Source organism: Haliaeetus leucocephalus, unplaced genomic scaffold (genome assembly GCF_000737465.1).
Source record: "Haliaeetus leucocephalus isolate CR32 unplaced genomic scaffold, Haliaeetus_leucocephalus-4.0 Scaffold173, whole genome shotgun sequence".
Taxonomy (NCBI): domain Eukaryota; kingdom Metazoa; phylum Chordata; class Aves; order Accipitriformes; family Accipitridae; genus Haliaeetus; species Haliaeetus leucocephalus.
In genome coordinates this window covers 520,025-532,875 of record NW_010972609.1, presented here as the reverse complement: position 1 = coordinate 532,875, position 12,851 = coordinate 520,025, and the positions used below count along the sequence as shown (strand labels likewise).

The window sequence follows — 12,851 nt, the reverse complement described above, 5'->3', positions numbered from 1 at the left end:
AAATGCTATTTGAGACTTCTTTCCGACATTCAGAGTGTATTTGAGATCCCCACTGTCGGACAGGTCAAGCCATGCGGTACCCATACCTGCTTCGTCAGCGGTTGCCAAATGGTCCGCGGTTGAACGGTCACACTCAAGCCAAGAGATCTAACTTCTGCTCTTGTAGAAGTTTGGCTGAGTTACCTGGTGATTTTTAAGCGGGTCACGTTCATCTTGTGCCTCAGTTTCCCCACCTATGGAGCCGGGCTTGTAGCTTAAAAAGGGAAAGAGTAATGCATTAACACATTAATGCTTGCAAGGCCCTTGAAAAGCGTTAAACGGAACATGGTATAGTCCTGCAAAATATGTGTATTAATTAACCATCAGAGATCTGCTGGTTTATTAGGAACATTTCAGAGATGTGCCTTCTCATTAGCCTGGTACAAAACGACCCACAGCAGGAGGGAACAAGTTGCTTCAAACGGGGTTCAACTTTCTGCCGGTTTAATCTTCATCTCACTGACAGACTTCTGAATCTTAATTTAATTATAGTTCCTTAAATGTTTTCTGATATCGTATCTCAGTCTCTCTGTTCTGTGTCTTTTTATGGTTTCTTTTTTGTCATGGGACAGAGGAATAGATCTTTTTTTTCCAGTGTCCATTAAAATTCCCTTTGCCTGCAGTGCAGTATGCTCTATAAAAGAGATGAACCTGCTGCAAGTGAAATAAGCTGATGCTGCACTGTCTTTTTAGAGCAACAACAATCTTTATAGATTATTTTTCCAAGTGTCATGAATCTCCTTCAAAGTCACAAGTGACTGTTATCAATTAATATACTTAATAGTCTCATTTTCAATTCACATTCAGGCCATACCGAGTCTACGCTCGCCCTGGCAGATGCTTGAAAGCTTTGCCTTTCAGAGATAAAATGTTACCTTGTATGTGATGGGGGTACTAAGGGGGGGTGATTCAGGAGCCAAAAGACATGTTAAAGTGCAGCACCTGAGGCCTTCTTGTTTTCTGAATTTACAGTCTCAGACTGGCAGTCGTATAAATGAGTGATGCTCTCTGATGTTCTCTTCCAAGCAGGCTACGAAATTGGCAGGGAGTCTTCGGTTTTGTGCTGATGTGTCCAGAATTCAAATAATTTGATTCTTGGGTATAATGACAATTGGAGGCACAGTATTACCTTGAGAAAAAGAGATGGGAGAGACAGCTTCTGTATCCTGTATTGAATTAACAACCGATTCCCATTTACTCTCTCCACTGAAAACTCTATTATGCAGGATTCTTATTGCCCTTATTCAAGGGCATGGAATTAAAAAAGTGATATCGATGGTAATGCTCTCATCTTCCTACCATGACATTGAATAATGGGGACAAAGAAGGGAAATCTTGAAGGATGATATGCCTTTTAAAATACTGCTGATATTGAAAACATATAAAGGACAATGCCTTTGAATATCATATTCAGATTTTTGTGCTTTTTGCTTATGACTTTAAATCATCTTCGCTTTTATTTTCACTGTTGTTTTTGGAACATTTTATTTTCTTGTTATTTCAGGAGAGAATCCTTACATACTTGAGATGAGGACGGAGGTGAAGTGTTGGTTACACTAATTCTGAGAGACATCTGTTCTCTCCTCCTGCATCTGGAGAGCAAGAGTTAGGAATCTGGCAGGGAAAAGTCCACCAAGAGACCAGTATAACTATACAGGTAGAGTAATACTACTGCCGCTCAAGCGGAGGCTCTTCTGGCACAAACTGTCATTTTCCAGTTCAGCTTAAGCCCTTTCTGAGATTACATAGACTAGATAAAACTGGTGGTCTTGTAACAAAATAAGAATATCCGCTGCGGACCCTGCAGCACCCTTCCTTTGCAAATACATTCACTTAGGTTTTAAAATGTATTTTCCTGTGTAAATGATACCTTACACAAAATAATGAGTGCATTTCCATTAGGAAGTTTTAAATGATATTTTACAGAATAAATTATAATATCTCCATCTTATAGGCAGGAAACCGAGAAGCAGAACATTTAACTACCTTGCTAAAAGTGACACAGGAAATAATTTCTGAGGTGGGAACAAAGCACAGATCTTGCTCTCATTGCTGCAAAACCACAAAGCCTCCCTGAACTATTGACACTCTTACCTAACCTCTACCCAGATGTTAACAACGCCTCTTACACTAAATTTTCAGTCAAAGCTCTTTGCAAGGTGGAATCATGGAAACCAGCTCTGCAGCATACCTAAGGTTAAAAATTTCACTGGAAAGGGTTTAGGGAACAAGTGTCAAACTCATACCCGTGATGACACCCGTTGATTCTGACCACATGGATGCTATCGTTATGCTGGTATAACTCTGTGATTGCAGTTATTTTAGAGTCCGTTACACCAGCATGCTGTACGAGATCAGGATGCGGCTCAAAACCTCTTCATGGCAATTCTGAAAAGTGAAAATCATGGCTTACTTTTTCAGAGGGAAGCTCATTTTATCTCCCACTGCCCCTGGAACAGTCAGGACTTTCAGCAGATGGTTAGCTGCGATCTGAAACACGTGGTCTTCGTTGGGAGACCCTTCGCCTGGCAGCACCGTGGGATGGAGCCGAGTCCCGGTCTCCCTGGCGTACGATGCTCCCTTTGATACCTGTTCGTCTCCACCATTAGCACGTGATTACAGAAAAATCAGTTTTATAGCTGATTGCCATCACCTGCAAAATTTTCTTGCCATGAAGTAGTAGGTGCTCAGGAAGCCATAAGCATTCCTCTGCCCTGCTTGTACGATAGTGCTATCGAGGTGTATTTTTTTGGGGAAAGGAGAGGGGATGAAAGAGAAGGGGCTCTGAGAGGGACATCGCAATGACGTGGCAGGGCACGATGACCTGGAAAGTTTTAAAGGCGTCTGCCGCCAAGCTGTCAGTACTACCTTGTCTGGTGGTGCATGTATGGATGTGCTCCCACACCCCGACCTGAAGAACGGTTGCGCACCTCCGCCCTGCGTTAGCATCCTGGGTACATCCACCAAGCTGTGTCAACTAAAGGGGATATTGAGACTTCGTTTCTACCTCGACCGAGTATTTGCAAGGAGCCACTGAAGGTGGAGACGATAGCTGTATTTTCCCTGGGTACATAGCTTTCTTGCTTGTGCTGACAGGGATACATTTTAAGCTAAGAATTATAATTATAACCAGCTGCCTGTGGCCTCCAGAGGTCAGCATATCACTTGAGAAGAGCTAAATCACAGAGCCCTCAAACTATACTTGTCAAGCATGATCTCATTATGTATACTTTCCAATTTCACTGGTAATAAGATTTAAAGGCTTTGTCCCCAACGCTAGTTGTGACAACAAAAGCAAGAAAAGAAAAAAGAGCTCTCAGAATATCCATTGTAAAATGCAAAATGTTGTCGTTGGTCAGTACTGCCACTTGGATGAGAGATCCCTTAGTTTATTGAAAACATGCAGACAAATAGAGATCCATATGCTTAGGTGCTATTCCTTACATGTTAGTACCGATGGGGTGAATGGGCATGCCAAATGTCTTCCGAGTGCACTGTCAGACTTGTTCAACTGTGTTATAAGCTTTATTTTTTTAGTACATTTGAACACAATGTGTAGTTCTAGTGACGCTCTTGAAAATGGTAATGTAGAACCAGAAACCATACAGAGATGAGAAACAGAGGTTATCAGAGGCGTGAAACAGCTTTCATGCAAGAAGGAACTTAGACTATTCATCTCAGAAAAAATAAGTTGGAGGGAATATGATACAGGTCTTTAAAGTCAAGAACAGTGAAAAAAAGGCGATAGGAGATGACTATTCATTATCTCTCACAATACGGTGGTCAACCAATGAAGTTATCAGGCAACAGGTTTTGAAACAAACACAGCATAGAATTAAACGGTGAAAATCACTGCTTTGGGACTTTATGGAGGCCAAAGAGTCAAAAAAAGGGACTAGGCAAACTCACGGAGAATGGGTCTGTGGGTCAGTGCTCAGCGGAGGGCTCTGAAGGCGAGCTCCCACAAAGCTCACGGGACTTCCCAGCAAGCTGGAAAGGCTTCATGTGGACATCACTCCCTGCTTACCCGAACATCCACTACTTGTCTCCATGGGAGTAAGATATCGAATGTCCACTTTCGCCTGACCAGGTGTACTTCTCATGTTCTTAGTATTACTATAATGCTAAGAAACTTCCTTTTGCTTAAGAAGCAAGTGACAACAGTGTAGGGTTCGGCGTTCGGAAGATCTCGCGATGTCACGGAAAGTTAGAGGGTTAGTCGCAGCCTTATGATGTGTCTGTAATCCCACCTACCCTTGTTAGTATAAAAGGAATTGACTGCGCAATAAAAGGCGGAAGTTGGCGCTCACACTGTGTGTGTTATCTGTCTCTTTCCCTGGTCTGGGGGTGATCAGTGATCTAATCGTGGCACCTTGATATGCGGCGAACGCTACAAACAGTCTTTGCAGGAAAGGCTCTGAACTTAATTCTTTCTAAATACTAGCAAGTATTGATTTGCTGTAGTGATACTATACTGGATTCAGTAATCCAGAGCAAAATAGGATGAGGTACCTTTCTAAGAGACCCTAATCTTACATGGACTCCTCTGAGATCAGGTAGCTTCTGTCTTTGTTGCAAAGTAACACTCAAATGTATTTCTCTGTGGACCACCAGCCTCAAAACATCCTCATAAACACCAAAGAGCCTCAGTGTCACCCAACACTATCTAATTTCTCCTTAGCACGAAGAACTCTGGAAGGCTTACCGAGACCTCAGTGTTCTCACATAACTGCTTTGAAACGCAACCTTAAGTGGATCGAGCAGGCATCAGCCGAAGACAAAGTGTGGAAACCCTGCTACAAAAAATAAAATAAATAGTACAAACAGAAAATCCAGCCCAACTCCAAAGAAAAGAAATAACAACACTCAAATCTTCTGTTATTTTTATTAAAGCTGCAGAGTCTTACTACACACAACAAATATTTTATCGATATAATCTAAGTTAATAAAATAGTTGAACAACTCTTTAGATTTATATTTGTATAGAAATGATCTGTGGAACATCTCATCTTGAAACAGCAGTGCCCAAAAACAACTATTCAGCAGGATTTTTTAAAGAAGAGTTTGGGACTAGAGGATGCACTGTTCATTCTCAAAGAAAAAAAAAATCCATGCAAAAATAACCCCCACCCTCTTCCCACTTTCTCTCCTACACAAAGTGTAAAGCCGTATAGAATGACCACGTAAGCGATGGCCCATTTCTTTCAGTGTTCTTCCTCATGTCTACATTAGGAGCTGTCGTCTAAACTCAGTAACTAAAACAAGACGAAAAGAATATTCAATTGCACAATCCTAGTCTGCAAGTGACAAAGTCATAACATCTCTTTACAGAAGTCCCTACTCTTTTTCCAGTTACGAGAATTCGTTATCGCATTGCGTTTGTTCCCCAGCTCTCACCTACAAGTCTGATGTCAGTTATTGTCCGTATACCTTTGTTAACAGAAGTCAGTCTAGCTACTATTGCTTTGGTCTCCCTTCTTCACCTATATGTAGTTTAGAGTCTACGTAGCACTGCCTGCAAAGGGCCGACTCCGTGGTATTTTCCCCCAATTTTAGACAAAGCCCATAGCTCAAGTGATGATCTCCTCACTGCAGCTATGCATCGGTGTCACCCGTGAGATGTCTTTTCTAGGCTATGAGGCATGTCTTTGCTAGATCATTCCATTTATCTTAGTCCACTCATAGATGTCCTGTTCACACACTATGTCCGAGTTGATGAGGAGGTATCTGTCCCCAACACAGAAATGTTTCTGGCAGGCAGCACATTTGAAGCATTCGAGGTGATACACTTTGTCCTTCACCCGCATGGTCATCTCGTAAGCCCGGATTCTCTTGTCGCAGGAGGCGCAGAGGCCATCTTGGCCAAAAAGCCTAAAACAACAACAGCAGAGAAGTAAGTGGAGTTCCTTTGCTGGGGAGCTGGGAACAAACAAATCAAAACAAGAACACAACATCAGTGCCTTGATCCATTAGTCACAGTATTGCCAAGTTACATAGAGGTCACAGGGAAAGCTGCCGAGCAGAACTCTCAACCTTGCAATACCAAAATTGGAGTAGGAAGTCCAAGGTCCTCACCCTTTTTCAATATAATTGACTTATCTGATCAATGACCTTAGCCTGAATTGCTGAGCAGCTTCATGAGGAGTAAAGGTTCCCCAGACTATAGCGTAAAGTTGTGCCATGCTAATACTTCCACTTTTGTGATCGATAGAAATTACCTTTCCATTGATAAATTTTGCCTATCTTCAGCTGTTGCTGTTGCAGTTTACAGAAAGGAGTTGACACAAGCCATGGTCTAAGACTCCCCTGTCTCTTATCGTTGCCTCCACATTGGAGAATCTTTCAAACCCAAACATTTCTATACCCATGAAGTCACTCCTGCTGGGTTTCCGAAGGATACAGGCTAAGACTTTCTAGATAGTTATGCTAGCCCAAAGAATTTTATGATGTGGACCACTCTTTAAGCCACACTGAGAAACCCTACTGAGATCGTGATGGTATTGTCTATTAAAAGGAGCCTCTAATGAATGCACTGGATATGTATTCCCCTCACAGCACACACTACCATTCAGCTGGAGCAGTGAGACGTACTTAGCTATGTGTGAACGCCAGCCTTTCATGCAGTTTGCTGGCTACAGAGATTGTAAGTGAAATCATTAATAAATAAACATGATTCTTTTTTTTCTTAAAAGAGGGGAGAAATGCTACGTACTACTTGTTCAACGTATACACCTATTGAGTTAGACTTCTAAGTTTCCATACTAATTCTGGAAAGAGAGTTTTTCCACCTCCAACACTTCTCTTATGTGTGCTGTGCCTGCTTCATATCATCTTCTGAACTGGAAAAAGGATGCTTACTAAATTAAGAGATCTTCAAGGGGAAAAGATATCATTTCTTTCGTCTGCCAGGAGATGTCAGTGTTTACTTCTGCCCAACGAAAGTAATACTAAGGTTACACAAAGGTTGCCAAATTTTTCATTAACACGGGAAGATACTATATGCTGCATTATTAAATAAATGAAAACGTTGAATTTCATTGCAAGAAAATACATTAACTGTATCACCACACTTTCTGTTGCTTCCATTTTAAGATGAAAAGTATTTGGAAAGTGTAATTACTGGATCGCTGCTGGACTGTCGCGTATGCAGAGCATTTACAAGCGGTCCCATCAGCAGAACTCAGTTCTTAGCTTCTGCTTAGCAAAATTCCCATCAGTACAGCTCAGGGACGCCATAATTAGGAACTCCACTGAGAGTTTGGTTTAGTTGTTATTGGCAGGTAAATTAGCCCTCAGTAAAGTAGCTGAAAAAATACCAAATACCATTAATCTGTTCCACAGACCTGACACATTAGGGATCCATTAGAAGAAATGGTACACAACCAGCACAGCAAAGATCAATCCACTTTAACTGTAATCAGGAATGTAACGATCCTTTGTTATCAATTTTTGTGAAATATCTTCATCTCAATTTAATCCTCCTACTTACAAATTTTGGCAAAACAGGCAGAGAGGCATTAATGAAAATAGCTGTAACGAGTGTATTTGTAGGACCTGATTCAGCACAATGTGCAAATTCTTGTCTATTCGGGACCAGGTGTAAGAATGCGAAAAATCCCCTGGATCCAAATTAGTGCGATCAAACTTTCCTGTACTGGCTGTAGCTTTGCAATAAACACACAGTACATTGCGTCTTTCTGCTTGAAGTGTCCCAGATAACTTTACCAGCGATGCAGAAAAAGGCAGAGATCAATCCGAGTATAAAAGGCAGTGACTTCAGACACCAAGCAGGTACAGCAGCCCTGCTGGCTAGTGGAATCAAGCATCTCTTACAGAGCTGATATTACCGCATCAGGAAAATGAATTGAATTCAGTTACCTTGGATACCGTGTTCTTAAATGAGAGAACTAAATGATCTTTCATCAGTCGCTGATCTTGGCACCTGGTTTTATATACCTTTCAGCTCCAAGGCAATGCTTGGAGAAGCACAGAACTTCTTAAAACCATTCGGGGGAACCGGTTCATTGCCAGCTCAGGGGGAGCTTGCTGAAATTCATCAACTTTTCCCAATTTCTCCTTGCCAGAATCCTGCACTGACACTGCATGGTTCGCCTGGAACTATCGGGTTATGTCCATGCAGACTGACGAATGCCAACAACCCCAAAGTCCTAGGAGTTCTTACTATATTCTTCACATTTTCAGATAATTCTCTTTTGTCCACCGCATGTAGCAATGCTTTCATTTTCATACCAAAACGCGCTTTTTTTTCCAACAAGATTTTTAAGATTTAACCTATAAACAACTGTAAGTGACTTGATCAACACAGATAACCTCTGGATTTATCTATAACTTACTGAAGAACCCCAGCAGTCCTGTAAAGCACCTGTGCACAAACCCCCAAAATATGTGAGCCCGTATCCTAAACCTGAGCTTGCAAACGGTGCCATGTTACAGCTGTGACTGCTGCCAGGCTTTCTGTTTAAGAGCAACCAGAAATGAATTCTTTACGGATCTTTGCTCACTAGCTGTACTCATGAAATGACTAAAGCGAAGCTGAAAGGCCAGAAGAAGGGGAGCGAGGGTAGAAGGAGTGGGCTGTGTACCTGAGATAGTCCCTTCTGCAGAGCTTTCTGCCCAGTTTGTAGTACAGCCGTCTCCCCACTTCTCCCAGCCTGCAGCCGCACAGGTCGCAGCTGAGGCAGTCTTCGTGCCAGTACTGATCGATGGCCTTCAGGAAATAGCGGTCCCCGATGCTCTGCTGGCAACCGCCGCATGTCAGCAGCGAAGGGGGAATTTGGAGGACTTCATCCACTGGCTCCCTGAGGGAAGGAGAGAAGCGTTGGAGAAGGAAAATGTACCCTGAAAGCATCCGCGTGAGAAGAAGGAGAAGGAAAAACAAAACAAAACACAGGGTTGGTCAAGTTAGAACAGGGATTACATCCTCATTTTTTCTCCCAGCAGCGGAAACGATTTATCCCCTTCTGACATGAGAGGGAGCAGGACTTCACTCTTCTTTTGCTTTTTAAAAAAACAGAACAGCTTAAAATGTAAGGAGTTAATATCCAAAAATTTGCTAACTAGTGTTTTAAATTTTTCTTCAAAGAATAATGCATAAACGTGAATCTCTGTATCACTTGTGTGTATTCATTACCGTAAAGGCATATCCTACTTTACTAGGACATTGGTGTCTGTGTAGATACATCATTTTTCTTCTACTGGACAGAACATGAATTGCTCAGTCATGTGTCTCAATCCATGCAGTTCTTATGAAGGAAATACCTTGCCCATAACATGATTCTTCCATAATTAAAGATTGTACTTTTTCAAAAGTGCCATCAAAAAGCTGCCTGGATTCACCTTTTCATAGAAAGGCTGGTTATGTCTGTGCAGACTGATGAATGCCAACAACCACGAAGTTCTTACTATATTCTTCACATTTTCAAACAATCCCAGTCTGTCCACAACACCTGGCAATGCTTTCCTTTCCATTAAAAAAAATGCTCTATTTTTCTCAACAAGATTGTAAAGATTTACCTATAAACAACTGTAAGTGACCTAGTCAACACAGATAATCTCTGGATTTACCTATAAATTACTGAGGAACCCCAGCAGTACCATAAAGCATCTGTGCACGAACCCAGAAATATATGAGCCCATATTGTAAACCTGAGCTTGCAAGCTTTGGCTGCAGTGCCGCTGGAAGCAAAGGGAAATTCTGTCTCCCCAAGGGCTAAAGGACTAGAAAAGGCACCTGAGGGATTTTACATGCAGTCAACTTTCCGTTGGGAAATGTAAATTTGAAGACTAAGTCTGGGGATGTCATTTCTCTGAAGAGCATGAAATGAATAAATACAACAGATGAGACTGTTGCCCAACTGGTTTAAGTTTTGCTGCTGTTTTTAAGAGCGACAGAATTTTACCTCATTTAACTGCAGGACTGCTATTTTTTCCTTCAGCTAAGGACATGAATCCCCTGGGATACGCCTATGCCAACATACCTCAAACAATTATTTGGGATTTACACATCCCTGCGTGAAAAGAGGCACAAATCTTTACTGTGATATTAGCCCTGACTATTCATGCACCTTATTTCTCTCCCTTTTTAAAAAGCTCTGAAATCTAGGATGGTTCTGGTAACACCTGGGGATAAAGCAAGAATTTTCTTCAAAGCTACTTTCTTAAGGAATTCTCTTCTTTGCCTTTTTGTGTAATTTCACAAGTTCTGCAAATAAAAAAAAAAAAAAAGAGCAGCAAAAAAAAATTAAAAGAAAGGTACCTGAGCTCAGTTCTGCAAAGTTTGCAGCGACCTGGTGCTGCCACTGAGGGCCTCATGCAAACCCCAGGGAAGTTAATAAAAAAACTATTGGATCAATCCTTTAAGCACTTGCTTAATTTTAAACCTGTGGCTAGCGGCAAGGAAGGCGTATGTTTGCACATTTATGCTTCACTGGATGATGACCTGGGTTCTCAATACCTGGTAGAGCAGAGCCCCAAATTTTTTCATACGTTATTTATTGGGTTTTTGCTCTAGCCCAGAGTCCCTCAAAGCTTTGTTTCTGTCGCTGGTCTGTCCTGCCTTAGTCTGGTGGGGGCGGAGGACACCCACGCTGATGGAGGAGGCTCAGGCTGCTCCCAGTTTCCAGCAGGCAACAGGAAAAAATTATATTACTACTGCTTATTTACTGGGTCAGCAGTTTTCTGGGCAAAAATTACTTTCTTCAGCAGGGAGAAATGACCACTGGTCAAGAACTTCTGTGCTGAGAAACTGATTCTGCAGTTTTTATTTAGGCAAGCTGAGCCCTAAGATATTATCTGATTATATTCTGTTCTGGTTTTCATTCTTCTAAGTTTAAACCGCTGTGCTCCGCAAGTTGTGTCATGACATCCCTCTCCTACCAGCTCTCTGTCTTGTGAGTTTTTGTTAAAATCGTGGGGAACTCTGTATGTGATGAGGCCCTAGTTTTTTCCAGGTTTATTCTTTTGGGCCCCATACTCCCTTTCCTGACATGTGGGCTCCACTCTGACAAGTTCTGAGAGCGTTCCAATAGAAGGAAATGCACACTATCATCCTTTATTACCCATTATTTGAAACTTCAGATGTACCTCAAAATATCTCATCTTAAGTGCGTTCAGGAATCACGAGCCAGGTTTCTCTGAAAGCCCTAAACTCCGGAACGGCCTGGCGGATGTTTACGCAGAACAGAATTGCTGGTTTACACATTAGCTTTTTGATGTCCATAGATTTCTAAGCTAGCACTTAGGTCACTAGAACACAAGGTAGGTAAATAAATAAAGGTTACTAGAACTTTGTAGCGGAAACCCGGACGTCATATACCTAGGAGCTTGGATTATCGTTTCTTAAAAAAAAAGGATAAAATAAGAGAAAATGTAACATATAAAACATCAGGTGTGACACAGGATGAACTGATTTAATCCCCAAAAGAAACAGTTCCCGTGTGTTCACTCCAGGCTTCAAGCAATGGCATTTTTAGTATCTCACAGGAAACAAACCGCGAATGACTCAAGTTTACTAAGAGCAGTGTTTTAAGTGTTATCTGAAAACGGAGATTTTATAATTTTTTCTTCTTCTTCTCTCTTATCGTGATCCCAGACAAGCATAACTGCAGTTCTTAGCATGCACAGTGCCGAAATGACTCTGGGTTTATGCCGAGGGACCATGCCTCTCGCCGGCGGAGGGACGGGACGGCCGCGGAGCACAGCCCGAAAGCCTGCATGGGGACGCGAGAGCCGGTCCCTTCCCCGAGTGGGAAACCCACGGAGGGAAATTCTCCCCTTCCACACGCCGTCAATCAAGTCTTTCTCCATGCCCTTGGCAGAACACCCTGCCCCCACCGAAGCAGTTTATACAAGCTCTTGAAAGTTGCATTATGAAAATGTGGAAGTTGGGCACCCACAGATAACAGCTCTGACCTTTCACTATAATCGGCTACAGCGACTTGGGCAGATCAAAGATGGGGCCGAGAGGGTCCCTCCAAATGAAAAACACCCTCGGATTTGGGAAGGGGGATGCTCTCCCTCTCCCTGAGCCTTTCCCAGCACCTCTGGCTCGGCTGAACGGCTGGAAAATTCCCTCTCCGGTTTGGGCGGGGGTGGTGGGGGGGTATTTGCCTCTTCTCTACTGCTCCCGGCCGGTCTTTTCCCATAACTTGGGGAGCTCTCATCACCCCCCAACCCCACCACCAGCCCCCCCCGGGGTGGGCGTCCAGCAGCCGGGGGGGGGAAGCTGGGGCAACCCGGTACGGCTCGGCACGGCCGGGCTGGGCTGGAGGGGGGGAAGAAGAAGAAGAATCGGGGGTGTATGGGGGGAAGCTGCTGCCGAGACCCCCCCAGTGCTCTCCCCGCTGCTGGGCAGGGGGCTGCCGGGCACACAATGCCGGGCAAGCGGCTCCGCGCTGAGGATGAGCGGCCGTGGGAAGGGTGATGGGGAAAGAGGGGTTTTGGGGAGGGGGGAAAAAAAAAAAAAAAAAAAGAGGGCACTTACTCGGAAGGATCGAGGCTTTTCCTCTCGATGGCCGATGACATTGGCAGGGTCTGCTCCTTTGTAGCGTGCCTGTGGTGGGCTCTGCCCCCGCTGCCCCCGCAGAGGCTGTCTGCTCTGGAAGCCTTTTCACCGGCTGAGTTCCCCCTCCGCCCCCCAATGACATTCACAGGATTTCCTCCTGCAAGACCAAAGAGAGAGAAAAAAAAAAAAAAAAAAAAAAAGAAAAAAAGATGGGGCTGGGGCTGCCTCCTCCCCCCCGCCCCCGCCGGGCTCTAACCTCCCATCCTCCGCCGAACCGCTCGCCGGGGCA

At 43.4% G+C, this 12,851-nt stretch overlaps 1 protein-coding gene across 1 annotated transcript; it reads right to left on the bottom strand.

The window, feature by feature from the left end:
* Nucleotides 1-4,916: 4,916 nt before the first annotated feature.
* On the bottom strand, nt 4,917-12,766 carry LMO2 (LIM domain only 2 (rhombotin-like 1)). The gene is made up of 3 exons (XM_010563664.1): nt 12,542-12,766; nt 8,643-8,858; nt 4,917-5,910 (listed from the first exon to the last, which is right to left on the bottom strand). Exons 1-3 carry the CDS (start codon nt 12,580-12,582, stop codon nt 5,691-5,693), a joined length of 477 nt encoding a protein of 158 aa, XP_010561966.1. The 5' UTR covers nt 12,583-12,766; the 3' UTR covers nt 4,917-5,690.
* Between the last annotated feature and the right edge of the window lie 85 nt (nt 12,767-12,851).